The sequence below is a fragment of the Epinephelus fuscoguttatus genome, linkage group LG18 (genome assembly GCF_011397635.1).
Source record: "Epinephelus fuscoguttatus linkage group LG18, E.fuscoguttatus.final_Chr_v1".
Taxonomy (NCBI): Eukaryota; Metazoa; Chordata; class Actinopteri; order Perciformes; family Serranidae; genus Epinephelus; species Epinephelus fuscoguttatus.
In genome coordinates, this window is record NC_064769.1 from 24,022,689 (window position 1) to 24,047,274 (window position 24,586).

Below are 24,586 nucleotides of genomic sequence, written 5' to 3' on the forward strand. Positions count from 1 at the left end.
TACTAGGAAAGTGTACCTAATAAAGTGGCCATACCACTGCTATGAAAACAGTCATATCAGAATTCATGTGTGTCTTCCCATACATACATGTTTTTCCACGTCATACTTCACCGAGTGGTCACAGATCACTTTCCATACTGTGTCAGAGCTGTTGAAACTCTAGGAGGCTGTATGGCTGCCCCACCGCTGCGGTAGGCTGCCCCAGTTGCCAGCCAGTAGACTGCCAGATGCTTTGTGACAGGGACAGCTTATCTACATTTTGAGATCTGCCATGACAGCCTTGTTGTGAGGCATTGAGAGAGATATTTGAAAGAGCCTCACCAGTCCTGCACCCACACCTCTGTCTCCACAGAACCACCAGCAGTAGCTGCTAATAACACTGTAGCTATGGATTTGGTGTATCATTCAAATCATTCCCCAAATGACTGTTTTGCAAAAGTGACGTTCACACTGCTGTTAGAAATGGGTCACTTTAAACAGGAATACAAAAATCAGAATTTAAATTGAAGCCCTGTGATGTGAATGTAGCCACAGTGATGCAAACATGGTAGCGGTCACGGTATTCGCCCTGTGGGCTCGCCTTGTTAACAGACAAAGTTTCTGTTTACACTCAGTGTTTCTCAACAGACCACATTGTGTGTATTCTTGAGTTGTCTAACCACCGGGTTGCATTTTGTTACAGCAACTCCTACTGTGTCCATGACCTGCTTCCCAAGCTCTGCATCAGCCAGCTCTTGTAGCAGCTCGTCCACCTCTCACCTCGCCTCGCCACCGGTTGGTGTTTATTATTCCTGTATTATTTCCTCTCTGCTCCTCCGTCTGTACCTGAGTAATGAGGCTGTGTTTTTATGTCCAGTCAACATCTATTTGGCCTTCCCACACAGTTTGCTCTGTTATTATATCCTTTGTGCTTTTGTTCTTAGCTTGTGTACCACTCTCTGTCTCTGCAGCAGTCTCTTGCTGAGGTTCAGCATATGCGTGCCAAAGCTTTGGCCTCCCCTACCCAGGAGGCCGCTGGTTTTCTCCTCAAGGACTCGTCTGGAGGGGGCGGCAGCAGCAAGAACTCCTCCTCCTGTGACACGGATGACTTTGTCATTGTGCCTGCTCACTTCACCAGTAAGGAAACATCTCTTCTATCCAAGTATCAAATGCAGCTGTGCATAGTCCGAAGCCTTGGTTCCAGCTCTGTAGGGTTACTGCTCAAGTATCACAAGTCATCTTTTATTTATTTTTCATGGACTGGAGCTCTGCTCTATCCAGATATCCTCTCTCTGTCATTTTTTTCAGTCTCTGTGCTTAATGTATTTCCTGGTTTTGCAGCGGGAGAGCTGACATGTGAGAGTAAAGTGCTGCCGGACAGCCTCATGAACAGCGGGTACGACACACAAATTGGTTATTCATAGATTTCCTTTATCTGTATCAACCATATTTAATGTAGTTGTGTGACAGTGTTACAGAATACAGCTGATAAAGGAGGAAAAATATGATGTGTTCAGTATAGCACTGTGGTATAGTCCTGACAACGTGTCTCCTCTTTCCCTTCTCTTTAATCAGCTCTCTTCTGGCTTCTGCTGGCCTGTGTAGCCAAGTCAAAACACCACCACACTCACCTTCCTGCAGCGGGTCTCCAAGTCCTGTCAGGTAACAGACAAAGCTGAATTTTTGGTTGTAGTGATACGTGTCGTGCTGTGTAGCTCAGACGGCAAGACACTGTAAAGTAGGGAACTGGATAGCGGTAGAAGAAGCAGCAGCAGCAGTGCCCAGAGTAGCTGGTGGAGTCGATTAAATTCACTGATATCTGGTGTATTCATTTCTTTAATTAACCTCAGATCATTTCATGTCATCCAAACACACAATGTAATGCTTGTTTTTACATCACAGAGCATACAAGTGTGGCAGTATTATGGTGAACAGAATCGTTCTTCTCTGAAATACTTGGTGTACTCGTTCCTGTTGAACCTGTTAAACTTTTCTGTGTCCACACACTCACTATAACCGTCTCATGGGTTGTCTAACCGTTTCCCTTGGCACTCTCTGTTCTTCTCACTGTTGTTGGCAGGCCCAGCGAGTTCTCGGGAAGTAACTATGGGGGTAGCTATGGCAACCATGGTCAGTCATTGCCTATCCCAGTCCCCACCCAGGTCCAGAACTACCAGCGCATGGAGCAGAACCTCCACTCCACCAAACAGGACGGCTCACCACGGTCTGCCATCAATCATCAATCAAACACACATCAGTCCCACTGTTTTTTAAATTGACTGCAGTGTCTCATGATCTCTATATTATTAGGCTGTCGACACCAGTGCGTCGTTGCAGCAGTGGAAGCTCGCTTGGCTTTGGTCGGACCGGACCTTCACCACCCTACGGGCAAGGCGCAGTCACCACCAATCGCAGGCTCTCCCTGGGAGGCGCCAGACCTTTCCAGCTCTCCCCTCAAGGTAGCTCAGAGGCTGCTCCTCACTTTGTAAACCACTTTCACACATGCACATCACAGCTGTCTCTATACCAGAGGGATTTTTCCTTCTCAGATATACAGGGTTTGCACAGGTCCTTGAAATGGTTTGTGAATTTGAGGGTAATGTTGTGCAAGAATAGAAGTTCTCCATCTCTGTCGTTCAAGTTTCGCAATATATTGTTTTGCTGTTTTGTGTTGGAGAAGGCAAGAGACCGCAGAGTCTGCCATCACTGTAACACAGCACAACTGAGAAGTGTTCACACATCCAGCCCCCTCTTTTTAATTGTCTGGAGCTTCTGTGAAGTCTGCTAGTTCTCGTAAAAATTCTCAGTGTTCTAACAGTAATTAACCTTCATCTGTGTCTCATACTATGCCGCATTATGTCCTTGAATTCGAGGGAATTGGGCCTGGGAAGTCCTTGAAAAGCCATTGAATTTGATGTTTAAGAACGCATGGGAACCCAGAGTATATATTTCTGTATATTTTAAGACTAAATGTGAAATTGATTCATCAAAAAACAGTCAAACAGAGCACTAAGGATTAGATGCAGCTCTAGAGAGGTGTGCGGCTTGTTGTAGGTGGTGTTGCCCAAAAAATCAATGGTAGACAAAATCCGGTTGTGGTTAGCACTCGCCAGTGTTTCTCAGAGTCAGCCCGGTAGGTCAGTAGATTTGAAAGTTATTGGTTGACAAATGAACCATCTTCCTACGTGCACAAGCACTCTCACTACCAGTTCTTCATGTTGGCACCGTCTCTTAGCTGTCTGGACACGCATGCCAGCAGGGCAGCGGGGGAGTTAGCAGAACTCGTCCATCCCTACTGTCTTTTGTTGGAATTCTTATTTTCTCCACCTGTATGACTTTTTATTTTGCAATGCCACCTGCTGTCTAAAAGCATAAATATTCTGACCGTCTATCACACAGCTCCCCAGCATATTGAACCCCGCCTGATTCCTCAGCATCACCCGCAGACGGCAGGACTGGGCTCACGGCTCCACAGCGCCCCCTGTCTGTTGGAGTGTGCCAGTGGCGGTGGCAGGCAGAAGATCAGGAAGCAGCACTCAGACCCTGTGGGGGCTCCCTCGGCGGGCCTGATGACTGGCCGACCTCTACACTCTTCACCCAGGCTCAGTGAGCTCATGCAGCGTAACCCCCTCCCCACCATCCTGGGCTCTCCATCCAGGGTAAGTCAGGTGCGTGTGTGTTTTGCCGTGTGTGTGTTTGTTTAATTCTCTGGAGATACACAGAACAAGAAAAGACTACCAAGCAGTCTGAATGAACCTCTGGTACCTCTCTCCTCTCCCTTTCGTCTCTCCAACCTCAGGCCATCCCTCCATTTGAATTCCCCAAGCCTCCCAGCTCTCCGAATCTCATGACCTTCCTGACACAACAGGGTTTGGTCATCGGCTCCCCTTGCAGCAGGACTGCCCCAGGAGAGCTCAGAGATGCAGGACAACAAGCACTAACACAGGTCACCCCGTCGGCCCACTGCGTCCACAGACTGAATGATGATACCAAGGGCTTTGGAAGGTTAGAATATTGTATTTGCTGTTGTTTTCTGGTGGTTATGTGTACCATGCTGATGCTGTGGCTGCTGGAGGAGTTGTTTGCCTACAGATACAAGATAGACAGGAGTGACCCTGCAGTTGAAAACAAACTACTTCAGAGTTGGAAATGTATCTTGTTCCCTCTTAAACTGAGCAGTTCCTTGCAACTTAATCACATAAAGGTTTTCTTTTGTTACATATGAGGCTTTTTAAAATAGAAGCTGGAGATGTGCAGTATTCGAACAGCCCCTTTTATTCATTCCTCTCATGTGTGGAGAAACAAGGTTAAGAGGCAGGGATTATGAACCTAATGGAGTGGGCAGATTGGCTGTTAAGAAGAAAGGAAAGAAGGGAAATAGGGAGCTATTAAGTAAAACTAAAAATATGTATTAAACAAGGATGTCTGCCATTTTCATATCTCTTCATGTTCTCTCTTCTGTGTCGCTGTCTCCTGTCTCTTTGGTGCAGGTCTCAGAGTGCCGGTCGACTGTCTGACATGCTGCTGATGGCTGCGTTTGGACCAGGTGTACCAGCGGGTGATCGGGGCAGCACAGAGAATCTTACCTCTGATAAAGCCATAGACATAATAGGTAGGCGCGATTGTCGATTCACATTATTAAACAGTTGTATTTGGGATTTCTGTTTATTTACAGTCAGTGATATATTACTGGAGAATAAGATGTGACACAATGCTATTCCAATTAAGTTTTAATTCTGCTATTTACATGGAGAGCCTGTATTGAAATATAGTTTAGCAGTTTTTGGTGTTTACTGGAAAATGAAAATGGTGATTGACGATGTTTATATGCACAAAATATTCCGGGTTTTGCCCCATTCCGAAAAAATTGATACTCCTACTAAGCTGTTTACACGGCTAATGAAAATAAATATTCCACTAATATTCTGCTTTACATGCAGCAGTGCATACTCTGATTAACGTGCCTCAACACATTGTTAATCACATCAAAATATTGGAAATTGTAATGGCTGTTGCTTGTGTGAGGATTCTTTCGAACTTGTTTGATAGCACAATCACAGCCTCGCTCTTTCATTCCTTCAACTACCTCAATGAAAAGGTCGGCTTATATTTGCACCTATCCAAATCCTCCTGATATCTAAGTCTTTCATAATGTTTGGTTTGGTTCAGTCAAACTCAAGTTCATTTGCCCCCTAAGTGCGGTTCGTTTGGGCAGGTGTGAACACAGCAATCACACTCAGGTGCACACCAAGACAACCGGACCAAGACCTTCTTGAAGAGGTGGTCTCAGTCCGGTTACAAACTAACTCTGGTGCGGTTCATTTGTGGTGAGAACGTGTTCCGACCTGGATGTGAACCAACTGCAGTCACATGACACATTGTTTGGGTTAAACATGAGCATGTTACAGTCCTGGAGGATTATTAATGTGCACCTCCTCCTGTACTGCCTTAATATGCACATTCAGCACATCCAATGCATCAAAACATTGTTTTCTAGTTGGGGCCGCGCCTCTTTTTCAAACTGTATGGTCTGACTAAAATGAACAATGACAGCAATATAGTCCACGATGAGCAGCGCTGAAATCAACCTGTGTAGTTGTCCCTCCATTGTGACATTAGAAAGTGTCACATTTATCTTGCAAGTGTACTCTTCTTCAACGTTTTGTTTACTTCCTGGATTTTTCCCACATGGAAATTCTGACCAATCAAGAGCAGCTTTCTTGCACAAGGCATTTGATCTGGTCCGCTTGTAAATGCTGCCGTGAGAACACAAACCAACTCTAGGCAATTATGCAACTTTGTAACAAAATTAGTCCCTGATTCAGACCAAAGCAAGACAACTCTAGGTCGGAAAGCACCCTTAGGCTTGCATGTCTACCACAGCATACATGTCCAAAGAAGGCTCCTAAAACCCAAATAATATCAGCATACCCCCACATCAGGAAATGCTTCATTTGGAAAAATGTTTAATTCAGAATGTGGAATATTAGTGTGCATGTAAACATACCCTACTGTCATACAGCCCTACCATTTGTCAATGCTCTTTTCTGCCCTCTAGTGCCCCCTAGTGGTGGGGGAGGCCTTGCACCCGGCTCCATCAGCCCAGCACAGGTGGTCTTCACTGTGGGCTCTCCTCCCAGTGGCAGCACCCCTCCTCAAAATTCCAGACAGAGGAAATACTCAGGTAGGACATGCTCACCGTAACATCTAAATCTTTAAGTCATTTGTCTCATCCCTTCTACAGCAAGAAGGAATCAAAGTCCGCATTCGCAGCAGCGTTAGTTTTTTACTCTGCGCACCAGGAAGCTATTACTCTCATTTTCCATGACGTGGAAACTTAATTAAATGTCAGTGTAAGAGGTTGATTTTCTTTTCTCTTTGATTGCACCCAACTGTGAAGAGATGTAGTTAGATTTAGGGAGTAATAACCCAAATGACTGGTTTTTAGAACACACAATTTTCCAATTGGTAATTGGCACTTAAAATATTTATGAAGAGAAGGAAAAAACATGTAGCAGCTGGCAGATGGTGATCATCAAGTGGAGTGCATCTTCACTCAATACAGTGGTCATCAACAAGTGTTAAATTAATATAAAATAAATAAAATGTCTTTTTCCTATCTCTTTTTCTGACTCCTACAGGCTCGTTCACGTCAGTCAGCCCCGCAGGCTCCTACACAAGCCGCTACCCCCAGACAGCCACCTATCTGGATGGCTTTGAGGCTCCTTCTAGTCCTCGCTACAGTTTCACTGATCCTATCAGAGCCAACATGGGCGGCCCTGTAACCTTTGAGGCACCTGAGCTCCCTGAGGAGACGCTGATGGAGGTGAGAAGCAGGTTTCACATACAGCTCCGGATCCAGTGTGTTCTATTTATGCATGCGGCAATGACTTCTTTTGTTTTGTACGGGTTCATTGTCACAGAACCTTGCAATGATTAATCCCTCCAGAGAGTGTGGAGTGTGAGAAAAAGAGAGCAGAGTGTAGTTAAAGTGTCTTTAGCTCAAGTCATCGTGGTGAAATAGCCTAAGGTGGAATCTGAGAGTGGAATAATGTAATGCTTCTTGTTAATGCTTGTGTTCTTGTCACCAATGCAAACTAAACGCAAAATAAATATTCTGATGTTGTCTGTTAAAAATTCTGTCACTGAACCATCCCCGTTTCTCTTTCTTCCCGTCTCTGTTGGAGTGCAGCAGGAGCATACAGACACGGTGCAACGCCTGCGGTTCACGTTGGATTTCGCCCGCTGTCTGATGGAGGTTGCTGGAGCCCGCGGGGCCACGGCGTTAGGGGAGCAGGCAGACATTTCTCATCCCTCCCTCCTTCAGCAGCAGAGCCTGGTAGCTGATCAGATAAGCTCGCTGAGCCGAGAGTGGAGGTAAGGCCGCATCAACTACGGCCGTGAGTCTTTGTTGATGGCAGTGATAGGGATATCCAGTTTTGAGAAAGTTTATTCAGCATGGATCTCATGCATGTGCCTCATGTTTGGGGAAAAATAAAATAAATTAAATGTGTGTTATAATCAGCGAAAATATCTATCAAGTCAGACTGTCGTGTTGAACAGCAGCTGCAGCGTGAGGGAAGCCGTCGATTATGTTTGAAGGAGGTGAGCAGGCCCAGGTGTGGCTCATGTGGCTGTAACAGGAAGAACAGCCAGGAAAACAGGCACACCTAGTGGAGCGGAGGGGTCATCACAGTTTCCAAATAGCATGTTGATCAAGGGGAAACGGAAATCTGTGTTGGTGCATGAGAGGAGAAATCACAGGAAGCACCACCAGTTGGTGGCTTCACCTGGATGATGGTCGGTTCACGGCTTATTTTCATGAGAAGTTAGGGACAGTTTGATAATTCACTGTCAGTCGTCGGGCCTAATTACAGTTGGTAAAAGATTAGAAAGTAGTTGAGGCCACATTTTGTCAGACATGTCTTGCCGCTTGCATAGTAGGGTGACATCAAAATTAAGCTTACATTAGCTTAAACACACGGCTTCGTCATCGCCATTTCAGAAGGCTAGCCTCTTAGTTCATCTGACTGGATAATGGAGAAAGAAACGTTAAGACATCAGGCACTTACACACTCTGAGTTAAAGTTTCTTCAACTCAAGGTGATCAGGGTGCTGTTGCAAAAATGTGAGGAGTATAAAGCAGAAAAACACAAGGTGCTCAGCAAGGCAAAAGCAGCGTACAAAATGCTTCACACTCCCTGAAAACAATAACAAAAAGCTGTTTCAGTGCTGCTAAAACATGCTCCGTCTGATTGGAGCCTCAATATTTATGGAAACACACTGCAGATGAGTTTGAGAATGGAGAGTGTGTAATTTAATTGGAAGAATTTCAACTCTGGTCCTCAGGACTCGGAGTGATAGAAGATATCTATCATGCAGATATTCCACTAACTTTCATTATTGAACTTCAGCATTTCATTGTTTGTATTTCATGTCCATTTGTCAAATTATAACTGAGTACTTTGTGTGTGTGTTTGTCTCCTCAGTCATGCAGAGCAGCTGGTTCTCTACCTGAAGACTGCAGAGCTCCTGTCCACTGCCTTACACACGGCCATGGAGCGAGTCAAACAGGGCAAACTTTACCCATCCTCCACAGTCAAACAAGGTATGAGCCATTTTATTTTGTATAGAGGACGGTGTCTAATGTGTATATTAAAAGACTCCGCAGCTTATGGCAGCATATTAACATAGATTTCTGTCCGTATACAGTAGTGAGGAGGCTGAATGAGCTGTACAAGTCCAGCGTGACGTCCTGCCGCTCACTCAGCACCCGTCTGGAGCACTTCTTTTCCAGGAAGCACCGTCTAATGGACCAAATCACCTCCATCACGGCTGAGCGGCTGCTGTTCAGCCACACTGTGCAGATGGTGAGCCGGGGGGGAATTAGACAGTTGGGAAGCAGAGGAGGAGTTGAGGGTTAGTGACCAGCTTCAGGCCACCGCGTAATCGTTCGGATACTCTAAGTGTGGGCATCAAGCAAATAATGATCTCTAGACATTATTACCAAGTGAAGTGCATGTATGGCAAAAGTAGCCCACCTATCTCTTCTCATGTCTCATTTATACTCAGTCTGCAAGCACTTGCTCTCAAAATATTTATACAGGAATGTGTTTAGGCACTGAAGTAATTGGGCTTATGGCTTATTTGTTCAGGAAAGAGTAACACACAAAGCAGGAAAAACAAATATTTGTGTTGGAAGTGAAACTGAGGCTCATTCAGTGTCCCAGCAGCATTCATCGAAACTAAAATCAAACATATATGAATTTGAGCATCCTGGTGTCATCTCAGGTTCAGACTGCTGCACTGGATGAGATGTTCCACCAGGGGGAAGCGTCAGTCCTGCGTTACCATAAAGCTCTCCTGCTGATGGAGGGCCTGTCTCTGCTGCTCACTGAACAGGACGACATCCTCAGTGTTAGCAAATGTAAGTATGTCTGTCAGCTCACTCACATAAAGAAGGGATGTCTCCACTCAGCACCAGCACTGACCATATTTTAGCGTGCAATGTTCCTGCAGCTAAAAGTCTTTTATGATTGTAGTTTTAAAACTATTTGCTATTAAGATTTTTCAGTGTAAAACGTTCCATCCATACAGTGATAAAATGAATGCTTTAATGTCTGAAGGGTTACTTTTGGTTCCAAAGGCACCATACCGAAAGTGTTTGGCTGAAATGGGGCTCAATATATTCTTCTTTTTAAAATGCATAATTATCGCTATGTGTACACCTAGTGTTCACACTACTTGGCATTTTGGAACGACTAAAACAAAGACCTTTGAAAACGCTGGTGACCCTGAATCATTTTGAAAATATCAGGATGGCATTTTGGTCTGGACAAACGCAAAACAGAGACTTTTTGAAAAGATGACGCAGACACCCACAGTCACCTTCCGACTGGGTCTTATGAGTCACAGCTTGTTGAGTCAAAACATCACACCTAGGTCTAGATTCCGTCTGTGATTTATTCCTTCTTGTGTGGATACATCTTTCCCATTGCCATGGCTTCTTGGCTGGCACTGCTCTTATGTGTCTTCGTCTTTGCTTTGTAGTGACTCCCAGTCTGTTTTTCACTGCCTTGACTGCCTTATACTCATGATATTTTCATTTGCAATTAATCTTTAGATTATAATCTCAATTAAACAATTAGTTGTCAATCAAATATCTTGTTTTGTCCACATCTCAAAGATAATTCTGTTTACTATTACAGAAGGGTAAAGAAACCAGAAAATCTTTGCATTTAATAAGCTGGAAAGTTGTGTTAAGAAAATACTCGATTTTTAGTCGATTAACCAGTCAATTATTGCAGCTCTACTTTCAGTAATAGTTCCACCTTGTTGACGGTCCGAGTTTGAAAATCTCTGTGCTCCATGGTATTTTCTGTAACTAAGCAATCAGTTGCAGAGTAGACAATCTGCTTCCTGTTTACATTGGCACAGGCATGCCCAGTGTGCGTAAATGGTCATGTGATCGGTGCTTTCAGGTGTGGACAGAGATTATTTCTGAAACTGTGCCTAAACATTTTTAAATTGTTGTTGTGAAATTAGGGCTGCAACGATTAGTCGACTAATCGATGACTAATCAACTATTAAAATAATCGGTGACTATTTTAGTAGTTGACTAATCGGTTTTTCATGGAAAAGTACTATAAAAGTACCCAAAAATACTCTTATTGCAGCTTCTTACGTTCAGATATTGGCAGCTTTACACACTCTCCCATGACGGTGAACTAAAAACTCTTTGGCGTGAGTACGAAACAAGACATTAGATGACATCATTTTGGGGTTTGGGAGACACACTGACATTTTTCAACATTTTAACACATTTTTCTATAAAATGATTAGTCGACTAATCGAGAAATAATCGACAGATCAGTCGACAAAGAAAATAATAGTTAGTTGAAACCCTATTTGAAATGAAATATATTAATGTGGATGTGGCCTATGACCCATTGTCTTTTTTGTTTGTGTCTGCAGGTAAGGAGTGCATCGAACGCCGCCTCACAGCTTTGCAGTCAGGACTCTGCGTCTGAGAGTCCCACGCTGCGTCTTGACGTGTGGATATGATGTCAGTTATTTGCACCCTGCACATTCTCAACAAACCAAATCTCCACCTACATCTCACGGTTTTCACTTAGCAATGCTTCAGTTTTCACAAGAAAACCACAAGGCTTCAGTTTTCACTGACATGAAGCACTTGTGCAGTGAAGGAATGTCTGCGCTCACATCTGTGTGAGAGGACTTTGCTCCTGGTGCTGGAAATGGAAGATTCCACTCACTAGGTGTAACACCTGCAAGAGCAATTATTGCCAAGTAGTCACATACCCACATACAATACTTATCTATAACAGATAGCGTTATAAGATGGACAAATATCCGCGCTACCAAGTCGCAAAAGGCAACTTTATAGACAAAATCTTTTACTGAGATGAGTCGCTGGAGGGAATGTACAGTATTTGCTGTACTCCTACATACAGTAAGGACGTGTGCTGATGAAGAGCAGGAACGGCCAAGTATCATCCTCATCAAATGTATGTTTGTCTTCTACCGCTTGTTTGCTTTCCTGGGGTTATTTCGTTCTGGTATTTATCTAATTGTTACTTGCTTGCTGAGGGGAAGTATAAATAGTAATGCTACATACAGTTGGTGGCTGGAACCGCATGTAAGCACTATCACAAAACTGTTGCCAAACAGAGTGTAGTTGTTTTTGTGTTAGCTTATATTTTAGACTCATGGTAGACAACTATGCTGGTTTGGAAGAAAAGATCCCTGGGTTTCATACTTTACCTATTCTTCATGTTTAAGACCATTTTCCGTCACTTTAACAATGATGTAATTGGGGTTTTCTTTTTAAAATGGTGGCAGGTATTAAGACAAGATGGAGAAAATGGGTCCAGAAAACACTTGCTACCCCTCCGCTACATGCAAAACATAGCTTTTAATCCACCAGAGACTGCGACTGCTCCGTTAGCATCCCTGATATAATCATGTTAAAGATGCTGCAATAACCTGGGATGTATTCTTCAGGTACACAGAAGCTTCGGTGCTGCTGTTGCTGGCGATTTTTTTCCCACACAATTCCATATTCTGTCTGATTCCATGTTACCAATCAATCATTTTTGGAGTATAATCACATTTGAATGTAGGTCTGTCAGGAGAGAAGCAGCGTTAATATTAGCCAAATGTTACTAAAATTTAGGTTCGTCCCGGGGTTAACGTCTGAATGTTTTTGCACTGTTGAAGTACTGTATCGAACCATTCAGTTTTTGTAGATAACCTTCTTTAGAGATTTCTATTCCATACTTTTATTGCAGTTTTAGTTGTGTTATAGTTGCTGTCAAAAGGTGGCGTGTGTTAGATGTGAGAATGCTGACGAAGAGATGGTATAAGCTACGAAACCTTAGGAAGATTTCTTTAAGAAGAAAATGGAAAAATTGCTTTACGCTGACAAAAAAGATTTGCATTGGTTGTGTTGTGTTCAGTTTCCGAGATTTGAAAAGTGACCTGTTGATTTTACCTGAAATATTTGTGTGTTGTTGATGTTGGCCTCGGACACGCACCCTGACAGGAAACCTTTACCCCCCCTTGAATTGTGGGCCAATGGGAAGGGTCAACTTTGGTGTGCATGCATGCATGTATGAATGCTGTTTGATGTATTAATGGACAATGGGGTGTGTTCAATACAGAACTAGCGACATCGCTCTGTAACAAGATGTGAATGGTTTGATTTTGCTTAACTGCGTGGATGAGGAAAGGTGCAACCAAGTACAACTTTCTGTGCCTGAGGTTTATCTTCCTCTGCTTTTTTTAAGTTAATTAAGATGGCGACTAAGTGCATATTTTAGATTAAGGTGTTAATGTGTGGCTAGGGCTGACATTTTGTGAAGCCAGTATAGTAGCACTGTTAGCAGGACAGAAGAGAGGAAAGGTTTTCACAGTGAAGATTTCTCTAAATATACGTGTATTTGCTTTATGGCCTTTTGTCAGATTCGTAAAGTTTCTCTGCGTGCGTATATTGTTTGTTTGAGTGAACATTCCTAATATCAACTCATTCACAGCCTCTCTGTCTCTGTCGTGTTCAGTCACTTTGTAACGATGTCTTGAAAGATACAGGTAGCAGACAGGGATGACATCTTAATATAACACAGATGCATGTGTCACTTTTTATTGTTCCCTACAATCATTGCCATTGGCCATCCTAATTATGAGGATCTGGGGTAGGAGTTAATTTGTGAAGCAGTTGAAATGATTAAAGAGTGAAATGATTGGTGTAGGAAGTGCGGAGATGTTGCCCTATGACAGGCATGTATCCACTCTGCTGAAGTGTCCTTGAGCAAAACACTGACCCCCCCTGACCAGCTCCAGGGCTACTGATCAAAGTATCATGTAAACTTAAGATGAAGTGTAATGTTTGCACTCCCATGATAGATCTGTCTTTGATTTGGATTTTTATTTTTGTATGTTTGCTACGAACATACCTGAATGTTTTCATTTTGTGTGTTTTCACTTTACAGATTCTGTATTACCTGTAAATATTGTAAATTAAGTTATTGTTGTTATTGTATATATATGACGCTGCAGGCATGGAGAGAGAACAGTACCATACCACCTATACATTTCCAAAGAATAGGCCTTCTGCTGATCTTCCATATTGTCTCTTTACTGTTGCAAAAAGCATTTTAATGTTGTCATATCTATGACAGACACACTATCTCAGTGTCCCTGTGTGTGATGTAACCTTTACTGTTTGAGAGTTGCAACATGAATAAAGTGAAAGGAAAGGTAACTTGTTTTAAGATGAAGCCAGTTTCCTCTGCTGTCGTGACACGTCAGTTATGGAGGCTGAACCTGAACTGAATTTTGTTTCCTCGTTAGTACAATGAAGGCTGGTGAGGCAGATGCAGCCACTGTCCTGCACTGACCTAGTAAACCTGCTGCAAAGACCAATTAAACTCTGGGACTTAACATTAAGTCTATTTAAAGCATCTTGGCACAGTTTAGACAACCCATTACAAGTCACATGTACTCAACATTACAGCTCGTCATTTCACATACTGTTTGTTTCCTCAAATTCCATGACGCCACTGCTTTTTATCAATTTCACTTCCCTGTTGAAGTACCAAGAATCAAATGCAATGTTTAACAACCAGTGGTGCAAGAAGGATTCAGATATTTTACTGAAGTAAAAGTGGAATACTACATTGTGGAAATACTCTGTTACAAGTAAAAGTACAGAAGTATTAGCCTCATAATGTGCTTAAGTGCCAAAAGTGAAAGTACTCATTAAGGGTGTAGGTTTTGTTTTAACATTTGGAGGGGGAACATATGAAACGGGTGGTTTAAGGGTCCTCAGTCAGAAAATGTAAAGCATCGACCACTTGCATTCTACATTCTGGTTATTTTTATGCACTAATTTTGCATTTTCTGCATCAGTTTACAGTGTAAATGTTTTTCATTTTGTCAGAACAAAAATTGTCACCTACTTTCATGTTTTTAATGAGGGGGACCAAATACTGAGAGGGGAGTCCTCTATGTCCCCTTGAAATCTACACCTATAGTTCTCCTCTTCAGAATAATGTTTATTACAGTATTAGATTATAGTTATTGATGCATAAACATGTTTGTCACTTAAATGTTGCAGCAGGTACATGTGGAGCCAATCCTAACAATTTAATATACTGATGGGTGGCTTAATCTGTAATCCAGTAATACACCATAATTTATTCGATTTTTACTTTAAGTCTGCAAGGTGACAAGTACTAAAGATGTAGTTAAATAAAAAGTACAATATTCCCCTCCAAACTGTAATAGAGTATAGAGTAGCATAAAATGTAAATACTCAAATAAGTTATCTTGAAATTGTACTTTAAGGGAAACGACACCCATTTTCAAAATTCATACGTTATTCCTATGGTCTAAGACAGTCCAAAAATATTAATTAATGCAAACAACTCTCCCAAATCCAAAAGCCAGAGCGCTTAAACTCAAATTTGTGATATTAAAGGTATAAAATCTGGAACTGCTCCACAGACAATGACATAGAAAAGATGCCATAGATGACACTGAGAGCACCTCAGAGGAATGTTCTGGGTCCATTTTCTGTTTCACAACTGTGAACACTACAGTAAAATAAAGCTCATTTGGGTATATAAAAAAAAGGTTTATGGATCCACAAAATCAGTCTCCCACTGACTGTCTTTGAAGCAGCTCTAGACTTGATACCCCATGACATCACAAGTTTGGGACTTACTCCTCTGGTTTCTGGCTTTGAGAGTTTACATTCACAAATATTGACAGAACTTTCCCCGGTCATGGAAATAACACATTGTAATTCGTAATTTAGGTTGGTGTTCCCCTTTAAGTACAGCACTTGAGTAAATGTACTTAGTTTCCTCCTTGTTTAATTTAATTTGATTTAATCTATTTTATTTTACTTTTAATTTGATTTAATTGATTTAAATTGATTTATTAAATTTAATTATTTTCTCATTCATCTTAATATATATATTTAAGTTGCGAAACTACCGAAATAATTTTTAACCACTACAAGTAATTCAAACTAACAAGCTCCACCAATCAAACGGCCTTGTTTAACCAAGGGGGCGGGGCTTTGTGCAACCTGACAGGCTGTACTCGGGGCGAAATCTCCCTGATAATGAGCTGGTTGCCACAGCAACGTTGTGTGTGAGTGTCGCGCATGTCAAATGAGAGCAGAGTTAATTTAGAGTACTTGAGCTGTTTACAAGCAACAGGCTTCAGAAAACTAGTTAGCCTGGTGTCGTATTAACTCAATGTAAGTCGGCCTGTCCACACTGGAGTATAATGGTAAGAGAAAACACAGTAAGCTAACAGTGCTAGCTTGTTCAGGAGTCAACAGTTGGCTCGTCGCCGCCTTGCTAGCAAACGAAGCTAAAATGGTTCGTTAGCTCAACGAACCACAGTAATGTCAAGTAACAACCTGCCACCGGTGCGGCATTTGCCACAATGGACCCGAGTTGGACGCCTCGAGAAGTCCTGCTCTCCCCGGCGTTTACCCACCAACCAACGGCAGCCGCTGCCTGTCGCCCCGGCGCCACCACCGGAGAGAGGAGGAGTGTGGAGACCCGCAGCAGCAGCAGCAGCAACAGCAACAGCAACAGCAGAGGTGTCCTGTCACAGCGACATGGACCCCCGCGTCGCTTCACTGCACAGAAACATCCAGTTCCTCCAAGAACAACACAGGGAGACCCTGGAGAAGCTCCATGCAGAGATAGAGTATCTCAGACGGGAGAATAAAGGTAAAGAAACCACTATGAGTTGCTAATTTGGGATGATTAAAATCCTTCATATTTGCTGGAACCAGTAAAATAGTTTGAGCTACTTTCAGGGGTTAGCCACACAAAATGATGTTATACTATGCTGATATTAGAAGAGCAAAAAGTAAACTGTAAGAAGTAGGAACGTTCATAACTGTAGCTAGTTACAAAGTGCCTTGCAAAAGGAAATAAAGGGGAGAAAAGAAAGCAAAGTAGATATTAAAATAAACTCATTGTATGCAAAATAAACCACAATGTGTGCTCTGATTTGGACTCTCACTTTGCAGGAGGGATTTTAAAGTTAAGGTGCAAAACCAGCAAAGAATGCTCAGTGATCAATACTGTGTTTCATCAATATATAGATAGATATTGGGGATATTATCCCCCAAAAGAAATTGCAGTGCCAAAGTGGCCCAAAAGAATCCATATCACTTTTTTGCATTTACAAGAGATGAACTTGTTAACCTGTTGTAGTCTCCACATCCTGTGTCTAACACATTTAAGTAAATGACAGAGACCTGGTTGCCTCCTGATAAAGGTGTGTTGAAAAGAGAGACATTCAATCTAGGTACCGTGATCGCATAGCAACGCCGGGGTTTTGATGGGCTCTCAGTGGGAGGTGGACACAGATCCAGTGTCACTTTACTGAACAGCTCACATGCTGTTCCATATAACTGCATCTCACCACCCACCAGGAGACTCCCCACTCGTCTGTCACAGCAGCCAGGGCCCCCATGGAACCATGTGGGACCGTGTTACAAGATTGTGCCTCTCATGTGCCTCCCTACTACACTAAAATTCTCTTACTGTGGATGTTGCAGAGTTGCAGTATAAGCTGATAATGGAGCCTCCCAAGTCAAGCAGAAAAGGTAAGGTGTGATGTAGTGTTGGTTTGTTGTGACCTGCTGGTAAAGTTTAAGTAGTAGTCATGGCATGTCATTTCACGTTGTGATATTAATACATATGTACAAACATCATTGCAAAATCTCTGACAGCTGATAAATGTTAGGGTAGAAGGCATCCCCACAATAGAGAGGCTATGTTCTTCTTCAGGGGTCAGTGACTTTAACTATCAATAAAGCCACATGTGACCAAAACAAGAAAATAAAACTGCCTGGAGCCGCAAAATATATTTGAGTTTTATGGTAACACTGCATATTAAGTCTAAATTAGCATTCAAAAATATGTTTCACCACAAGTTGGCTCCTCTGCAGTGATTATTTGGTACTTTAACTTTGCAAAATTGGCAGTGAAAGCAAAGTAATTTGTTACTCTCTATTAAATTCTGTATTTTCCTCTGAGACTTTTACTTTTATGGATTTGGAATCCAATGCAAGCTTAGCGAGGGAGGCTCAAGACTAGCCACAGCTGTTGAGGTTTGGCAAAATTTGGACAAAAAGGCGCCAGGTTGTAGACACATGGTACACATTTTGAGCCACAGATAGCCACTGCAGGGCCGCTGAAGAACTGCATATGGCTTCAGAGCCGCAGGTCGCCTACCCCTGCTCTCGTTGTTATTATCTCATGCTAGAGCCAATTAGGTGAAACTCGAATGCCAAATAACTTGAGGGGCACAGACAGCACTTAACAATTTCTTACTATCTTTGCCTTGGGTCTTCTTTCTTCCAGGAATGACACACAGTCGACGAGGCGTTAGACCACCCACTCAGGGAAGTGAAGCCCATACAGGACTCTACCTGGAGGAGCCACTACAGGACACGCGGCCCTCGCAGGACCAAGCACTAAGGTGAGCTTCCTTCTGGTTCTTGTTCAGCACTCGGGAGGCAAAATCATAAGTAACATGGATATGATGACAAAACAGTTAGCTGCATTGTTAATTCAACGCAGCTAGGACAGTCAGAGAAGCTCAGACATTTGTGTCATTCTGCCTTAATTAAGACATAAAGCAGAAACTTAGGATTTAACAAATCTCATCTCGCGAAAGTACTGGATGTGTTGCTCCTGCTTAGGTAAAAGACACCATGCAGTACTGATTAATGCACTGTAGCACATAAAGTATGTGACATGCACATGTAAAGTGACATCAATGGGAACATTAATCACACTAACAAGATGTGAATGCACAGACACAACGCATTAATTACCACATGCAGTGGTACACCACAGCTACAGTGTGTGAAGAAGGAGACAGCAGGTTCACAAAGTGCTGTTGACTCAGTGGCGAACACATTTGACTTTTAAATGTCAGATCTAAAGTGGCCATAATGTGTTTCATATTTTGTCGGTCCAGTTATGTGCACATTATTATTTGAATGGTTAATCAGGCGTTTCCAGCTCAGAGTTTTATTTCCTTTAAAAAATCTTATCAAGGGGTTTTAGTGTGTGCTTATGCAAAGGCCCAACTGATTTTACTGTGTGTGTAGTTAGCCTGCAGCCACCTTGTGAAACAGCCACACAGAGAGATGCTGATGTATCCACATTACATTTGTCTGTCAAATTCACAGCTGCATTTCCTGGTTTGGCTTAAAGGAACAATTTGGTTATTACAATATTTTTTAGGTGCGTAGTTTAATGTACGTCCACTAAAAGTGCTTGTTTTTACCACTGACTGGCTCAGGTTGTTATTTTAAGTGTCTGACAGCATTATGGGAAAGACCCTACAGAGAAATGAAACCTTTTTCTTTACCTTTCACTTGATGTGGTCTGTTTGTTAGAGTGTGTAACCACATTTTGCTCAAGGGAAAAACTCATTCTGAAATCTTGCAGACTTTTCCACATTGTCGAAAACAGCTAAATAAATATTCAGCTGTGACCCTGAGAATCTTTTTGATGACATTATGCTAGGCTTTCTATACTCCAACACAACAAACGTCTCTGTAGTCCTCTCTCCAACTCTCACTAACATTCCCACCATTGCTTTTTGCTTTGCTTCAGTGGTGTCTCTCAATACTGGACCAGTTTCAAAATTTGTTGCCTGCTTTAGTTGCTTAGATACAGAAATAAGAGAAAATAAGGTCCAGGTCCAGGATGGTCCAGGATGATGGTATTCCTCCAGAAGTATAATCTTGTCCTCCTCTGACCTATATGGTTTTCTTGTCTTCTTTTCTCCTGCCATTTTTTCACTATCTAACTATAAGCCAACTCTGTAAGATGAAAATAGGCATCACTAGCATGAGACCAAGCAAACAATCTCCATGGAAACTTGTACCACTGTAAAATCTCTTAAACACAGTGAATTAGTTTTTCCTGAACAAAGGAAACCTTTTAAGGGATTCTGTGCACTGTGTAAGTCCCTCAGCTAAGGAGAAATTAAGCCTTATGTGTCATACTTAAGGAGAAAACCTAAGGTGTTTTGTGCAACCTGTCCCAGGTCTTGTCGTACTAACAAAGCCAGTGAATCAGTTTGAGTCTTTATCCGTAGCTGTAGGTGTAGCAACCAGGTGTTTACAACCCAGCCTGCCTTTAACAGTTTGTATGTTGCTTTTAATTCATATCATGTCACTGAGCAGCTTTGGACAAACCAGCGAAATTCTGGGATCTGCCAGGCAGAACCGTGACCCAGAGATGAAGGGGGGCCTCATCACCTCATTACAGCCTCTACGGATTCACAGCAATCCCTCCCATCCACCACGCGCTCCCACACTACAGGAATGTGAGGTCATCATCCGGCAGCTCTACAATGCTAACAGCTTACAGTCTCAGGAAGTAAGTGCCCATCATCAAGCTAAAATACATTTGCCTTACAGTGTTCTGTGGGAATATTTCATGACTTCATGACAACTCTGTATTTTTTAGATTATACGAGTGAAGGCATTGCTGAGAGATATTGTTCTGAGCAAGAAAATCACCCCAGAAAACTACATCCTGACCAAGGCCTACCTTGTCGATGGGACCCGGTAAAGTGACAGAGAATATTATTTTTTTTATCCTCTCCAATATATAGTCTATTTCTTAAAAAATAGCACAGTAATGATAAAGGATTTCTTTTTTGTATTTCCTAGCAAATCTACAGAGGAAAAGAAATTTCCAAAACTTGGTCTTCAGACATTTCCAGAAAAAACGTACGTCGCTCAAACCCTCTTAATACTGCATGTACTGCCTTTTGTAACCAATATAGAGGTTTGTCGGGATGCTCTCAGTTAAATCTACATATTTCCTTTCCCAGGTCCGGACCCTCTCAGTCTGGGATCGTCCTTCCAGCCCTCAAACAGAGCCTCAGCTCCACCATTGCAGAGAGACAGAGGAGGACCCGCGCTGTGCAGAGAGACCGCTTCAAGAGGACGGTGCAGTGACACATTCAAAACCGCCACAGCGGCAGCTACATCCATCTCAGGATTGGGGCTTGTCATGTCAAGAACTGAGCGCACAGTAATGGATATACATATGAAGTATGCATATCCGATGATTTGAGGTGATGGCTTCAGAATTGTGCTCATGGAGTACAGATAAAATTAAAAGATTATGAAAGGTCTGCAGACTTAAAGGTTTTAATTTTGCGCACAAAATCAAAAGGAAAGAATGCCTAAAATCGAACTTTGTACTGGGGATGGTAAATGTATTTATTTTTTACCAAACAATACATTTTAGGGCATTTTAAGTGTTATTTTCACCAAACTGAGTAAGATTCTTGTTTAGTTTTCACTGCACATTTGTTGTAATTCTGCCAAAATGATGGCACAATTGTTATATTTCATTTAACTATAACAAATTACCTGTCACTTATAAAGCAGCTAAGTATTCAAAACTTATCAGTGCAAACAACCAAAGTTAAGCCTCTAAATGCACATGCAATTGATGATAGAAGAAACTACCAGCCGTATTTCTCAGGCACTTTTTGTATTGGTTTGTATTGACACTGTACAGAGTAACTGGTCAGTGTGTCACCAGCTGTGCACCTACAGAACAACTGAGCACAACACAAAACTATTAAATCCTCTGAACGCAAAATAGTGCTATTCTGTTTTTCCTCCCAGAGTGATACCTCCTCCTGTTCTTTCCACAGAATATGATCAGTTTTGGCAGTCGTGTAAACATACCCACAGCTGTGTGAACGTCAACCAATCCAAAATCACCCTGCCAAATTTCACAACACGCATCAAAACCTAGCTTGTAGTTGTGCAACATAGTAGGGCAGGTTAAGAACTGCATGCAGACAGGCGGGGCAGACCATTCCTGGCACAAACCTGGCTAGCATACTCTAAAACCAACTGTAAAGAAGAAACTCATTATTGGATGTTTATACAGAGATCTGATGTGTAAATCTTGGCATATGTCGTAATACTCACGCTCATTTACCAGAGGCAAATACAACTAGAGATCACTCCAGCTGTGATACAGTGATTTGTGGCTTAAAGTAGATACAGGGCAGGGGTTAATGGTCTCTTCCCTACTTCCTACCACCCTATTTCCAGCCCCCTTGTCAGACCACACCCATTTTCAAACTAAATCCCTCATGTTGATCTCAACTACATACCTGTAAAGTGTCATGGTGCCGTCTTTATCACACTGACAAAATTGTGTCCACAGACAACTGGCATAGTACTCCAAACAGCTTCATGATGACACACTCTCCCAGACTCACAAGGTGAAAACAATACCAGCCCTTGCGACATTGTCACGGCCACTAACGACTGAGCTGGAAGTTATTAAATTCACTTCTCGTAAATCATATCTCAAACGGCGACTGGCGATGCCAGCTCTCCTATATTCATCTATGCCCTCTGTAGTCTGGAATCACATCTACACTCTGTCAGCAACATCTCACACAGTAACTCTGACTTTACCATCAATCTCAACAACAAGGGGATGGCTGACCCAGCAGGCTGAAAATGACCACTCAGCAACTCAGTTCAGAGCTCTAACCTTCACATATTCGACAAATACACATGATTAGGCCTCCACAAGGTGCCTCCTGAGCTTGACTGTGTAGTTTTGCCTACATTTTTATTGGCGTTCTTCAATTAAGGTGCTTTTTAAAGCTTTTAGTAGGAAACAAAATGTTAAAAAGGTAACTTTGCCTGTTAATTTCCCTTCTGAAATGTACAAGTTACATCTAGGGAAAGGATAACATACTGGTCTTTGCCAGTATTGTCATGTTTGAGTAGCTGCATTTATAAAGCATAACGTACAACTAGTTCTTTACCATTAACATCTAGTATTGAAACCAAGAAAATGGTTTGCATGCATATAAATTCTTCATTGCAATTCCTGCCCATAAGGCACATTCTTAATACAGTAATAATAGCCAGGGGGTAATGGTTAGAAAAGCAATCCTGTGCCTGAGGGTCACTGATTTGCTCCTAGACATTTCTGTAACATCAGAGGAGTGAGCAAGATGCCGGTGTGTCCCTTGGCAGGAATTGTCATGGTGCACTCAAGGCTACAGTTGTGCTTGACAGCTGTGCCTGTCAATTTTTGCAAGAGTTCGTCTCCCTGATAGAGTCTCAACAGTCTAAAATGAAAAAGAGGATAAAACTTTACCGATATGTTTTAACAAAAGACAGACGTGTCTTCATGCACCCACTAGATGGTGCTATTTCTCAAGAAACTTCAGTGAGCATCCATTCAGTCGAAGCCTATACATGTTTGACAGCAGGTTAGAGGCAAGTATGTCATAACTTACCTCAGCCTCAATTTCAAAATCTCACAGAAATGCTGTCTACATTTTATTTCATGTTTTGCATGGACGTGTATTTGGCATTGTGACAAAAATACAGTTCCTTACATGTACCACCTCTGAATGAATGGCTGTCATGACCTTGCATCACAAAATCAGAATATATATCTAAAAGAAAGGTTTAAACCAATATTATGGTTGAATTAAAAGTGTTTCCAAAAATGCACACACTTAGATAATATGTGTCCCTATATATCTGCATTTTTGCATATATTTTGGAGGAGTAAGAAGCCCTGTTTGTTTTTGTCTTTCCAATTTGTTGCATCACTGCGTCTTTGTGGAAATGTGGGAATTGGCAGGCATTAGCCATTAAGACCCAGTGGGTGCGAATCTATTAACATTCAGACAGCGCTGCAGTGATGAGAGCTGCTCCGTGCCAGCTGCAGCCTCATGAGCCATGGTCACTGAAACCTCAATAACCAGAGGAACAGAGCCACATCTTTATATATTTTACTTTCATCAATGAGCAGAAGTCGTCCCCGCCACATTGGTCGGCTTGTCGCGCTCGGGCAGTGTGTTCTAACACTTTCCGTTGGTGTGTATCGCTCTTTATTAAGGCCTCCTTTTGAGGCATTGCCCCCTGCATTCAAATTCATTCTCTCCCTTTCAGCATATTGTGTTGTGGGCTGAGTAGGTTGGGGAGCTCCGAATCGATGTGTCACAGTTCTGTGCCAGATAATACTTATTATGAGATTGCACGGAGGGGAAGTTGGAGAACAACAGGAAATTAAAAAAGGGAAATGTAAAAAACTTTTTACTGGTGGCGTGAAATAGCTGTTGACTGAGCAAATATACTGTACCTTAAACACACGAGCACCTCGAGCACTGTGAAGCCATGCTGAGCTACAGACATACAATACAACATGCTACAAATAAATACATTATAAATACAGCAGATTCAGATTTGAGCATATTTAACAGTACAGCCTGTGTCCTCAGAAAACCTGTCTGAGATGACTGAGTTGTCAGATGTGATTGGGTGTTAAACTTGTCATCATTTAGAAGAATTAAATCTGCAGTCACTCATTCATCATCATACAGTAATAATAGTGAGATTAAACTGTTTATTCTGCCCAGCAAACACTCCTGAGGACAGGTAGTCTTAGAGATCTTGGTTGTATGACATCTCATATGGCCTTTATAATGAGATATCTAGTTATATGATGATGGGAAAGTAAAAGTAAATTTATTTGTACATAAAAAGAGTTTTGGCATACTCATACATGTGTCCATTTTGTTACTTTATACACCTACTGCGCTACATTATAAATGCAAATATTGTACTTCAAATCCACTACAGTCACTACTTATGTTGCAGATCAAGATTATTCATTGAATATATATGATTATCTCTTACCTGCTATTTATCAGTCTTGATTATGTTGATGTAAGTTGGCGAGTGTTGGAGATATCGACCATAGGGATGTCTGCATTATCTTGAATATAATAGAACTGAACAGCACTCGACTTATATATATATAGTTGAAAAACTAAACAGCAATGTCTCTTAATAGAAATCAAAATCCAGTGAGTTGAGATAATCTACAAACATTGCTTTGAGCAGTTTCATGTAGCAACTATTTTCTTTCCATAGAACTACACCCGCCAATCATATCATCTCACAGAAGGAAGTGTGCATGAGAGGCTCATGCTAGTGACAGCGCAAGATGTAAACATT

The 24,586-nt window shown here is 42.0% G+C and overlaps 2 protein-coding genes across 3 annotated transcripts in view; both read left to right on the top strand.

The window, feature by feature from the left end:
* The window catches only part of ulk1b (unc-51 like autophagy activating kinase 1), a 33,956-nt gene extending 20,184 nt beyond the window's left edge, over nucleotides 1-13,772 (top strand). Inside the window, exons 12-27 of one of the 2 annotated variants that reach the window (XM_049604224.1) lie at nucleotides 683-774; nucleotides 951-1,116; nucleotides 1,321-1,375; nucleotides 1,555-1,641; nucleotides 2,060-2,203; nucleotides 2,290-2,438; nucleotides 3,379-3,647; nucleotides 3,779-3,984; nucleotides 4,470-4,591; nucleotides 6,038-6,163; nucleotides 6,621-6,805; nucleotides 7,172-7,356; nucleotides 8,469-8,587; nucleotides 8,692-8,849; nucleotides 9,271-9,406; nucleotides 10,954-13,772. In XM_049604224.1, the coding sequence (XP_049460181.1) occupies nucleotides 683-774; nucleotides 951-1,116; nucleotides 1,321-1,375; nucleotides 1,555-1,641; nucleotides 2,060-2,203; nucleotides 2,290-2,438; nucleotides 3,379-3,647; nucleotides 3,779-3,984; nucleotides 4,470-4,591; nucleotides 6,038-6,163; nucleotides 6,621-6,805; nucleotides 7,172-7,356; nucleotides 8,469-8,587; nucleotides 8,692-8,849; nucleotides 9,271-9,406; nucleotides 10,954-11,009 (2,255 nt within the window). In that variant the 3' untranslated portion in view covers nucleotides 11,010-13,772. The remainder of the gene's footprint in view (nucleotides 1-682; nucleotides 775-950; nucleotides 1,117-1,320; nucleotides 1,376-1,554; nucleotides 1,642-2,059; nucleotides 2,204-2,289; nucleotides 2,439-3,378; nucleotides 3,648-3,778; nucleotides 3,985-4,469; nucleotides 4,592-6,037; nucleotides 6,164-6,620; nucleotides 6,806-7,171; nucleotides 7,357-8,468; nucleotides 8,588-8,691; nucleotides 8,850-9,270; nucleotides 9,407-10,953) is intronic. The other variant, XM_049604225.1, reaches the window with a different exon arrangement.
* Nucleotides 13,773-15,674: 1,902 nt separating this feature from the next.
* si:ch211-222n4.2 (uncharacterized protein LOC101885505 homolog) lies at nucleotides 15,675-24,257 on the top strand. The gene is made up of 7 exons (XM_049604947.1): nucleotides 15,675-16,253; nucleotides 17,093-17,140; nucleotides 17,901-18,018; nucleotides 19,742-19,937; nucleotides 20,028-20,128; nucleotides 20,234-20,293; nucleotides 20,398-24,257. The coding sequence occupies exons 1-7, from the start codon at nucleotides 15,920-15,922 to the stop codon at nucleotides 20,522-20,524; spliced, it is 984 nt and encodes a 327-aa protein (XP_049460904.1). The 5' UTR covers nucleotides 15,675-15,919; the 3' UTR covers nucleotides 20,525-24,257.
* The last annotated feature ends 329 nt before the right edge of the window (nucleotides 24,258-24,586 follow it).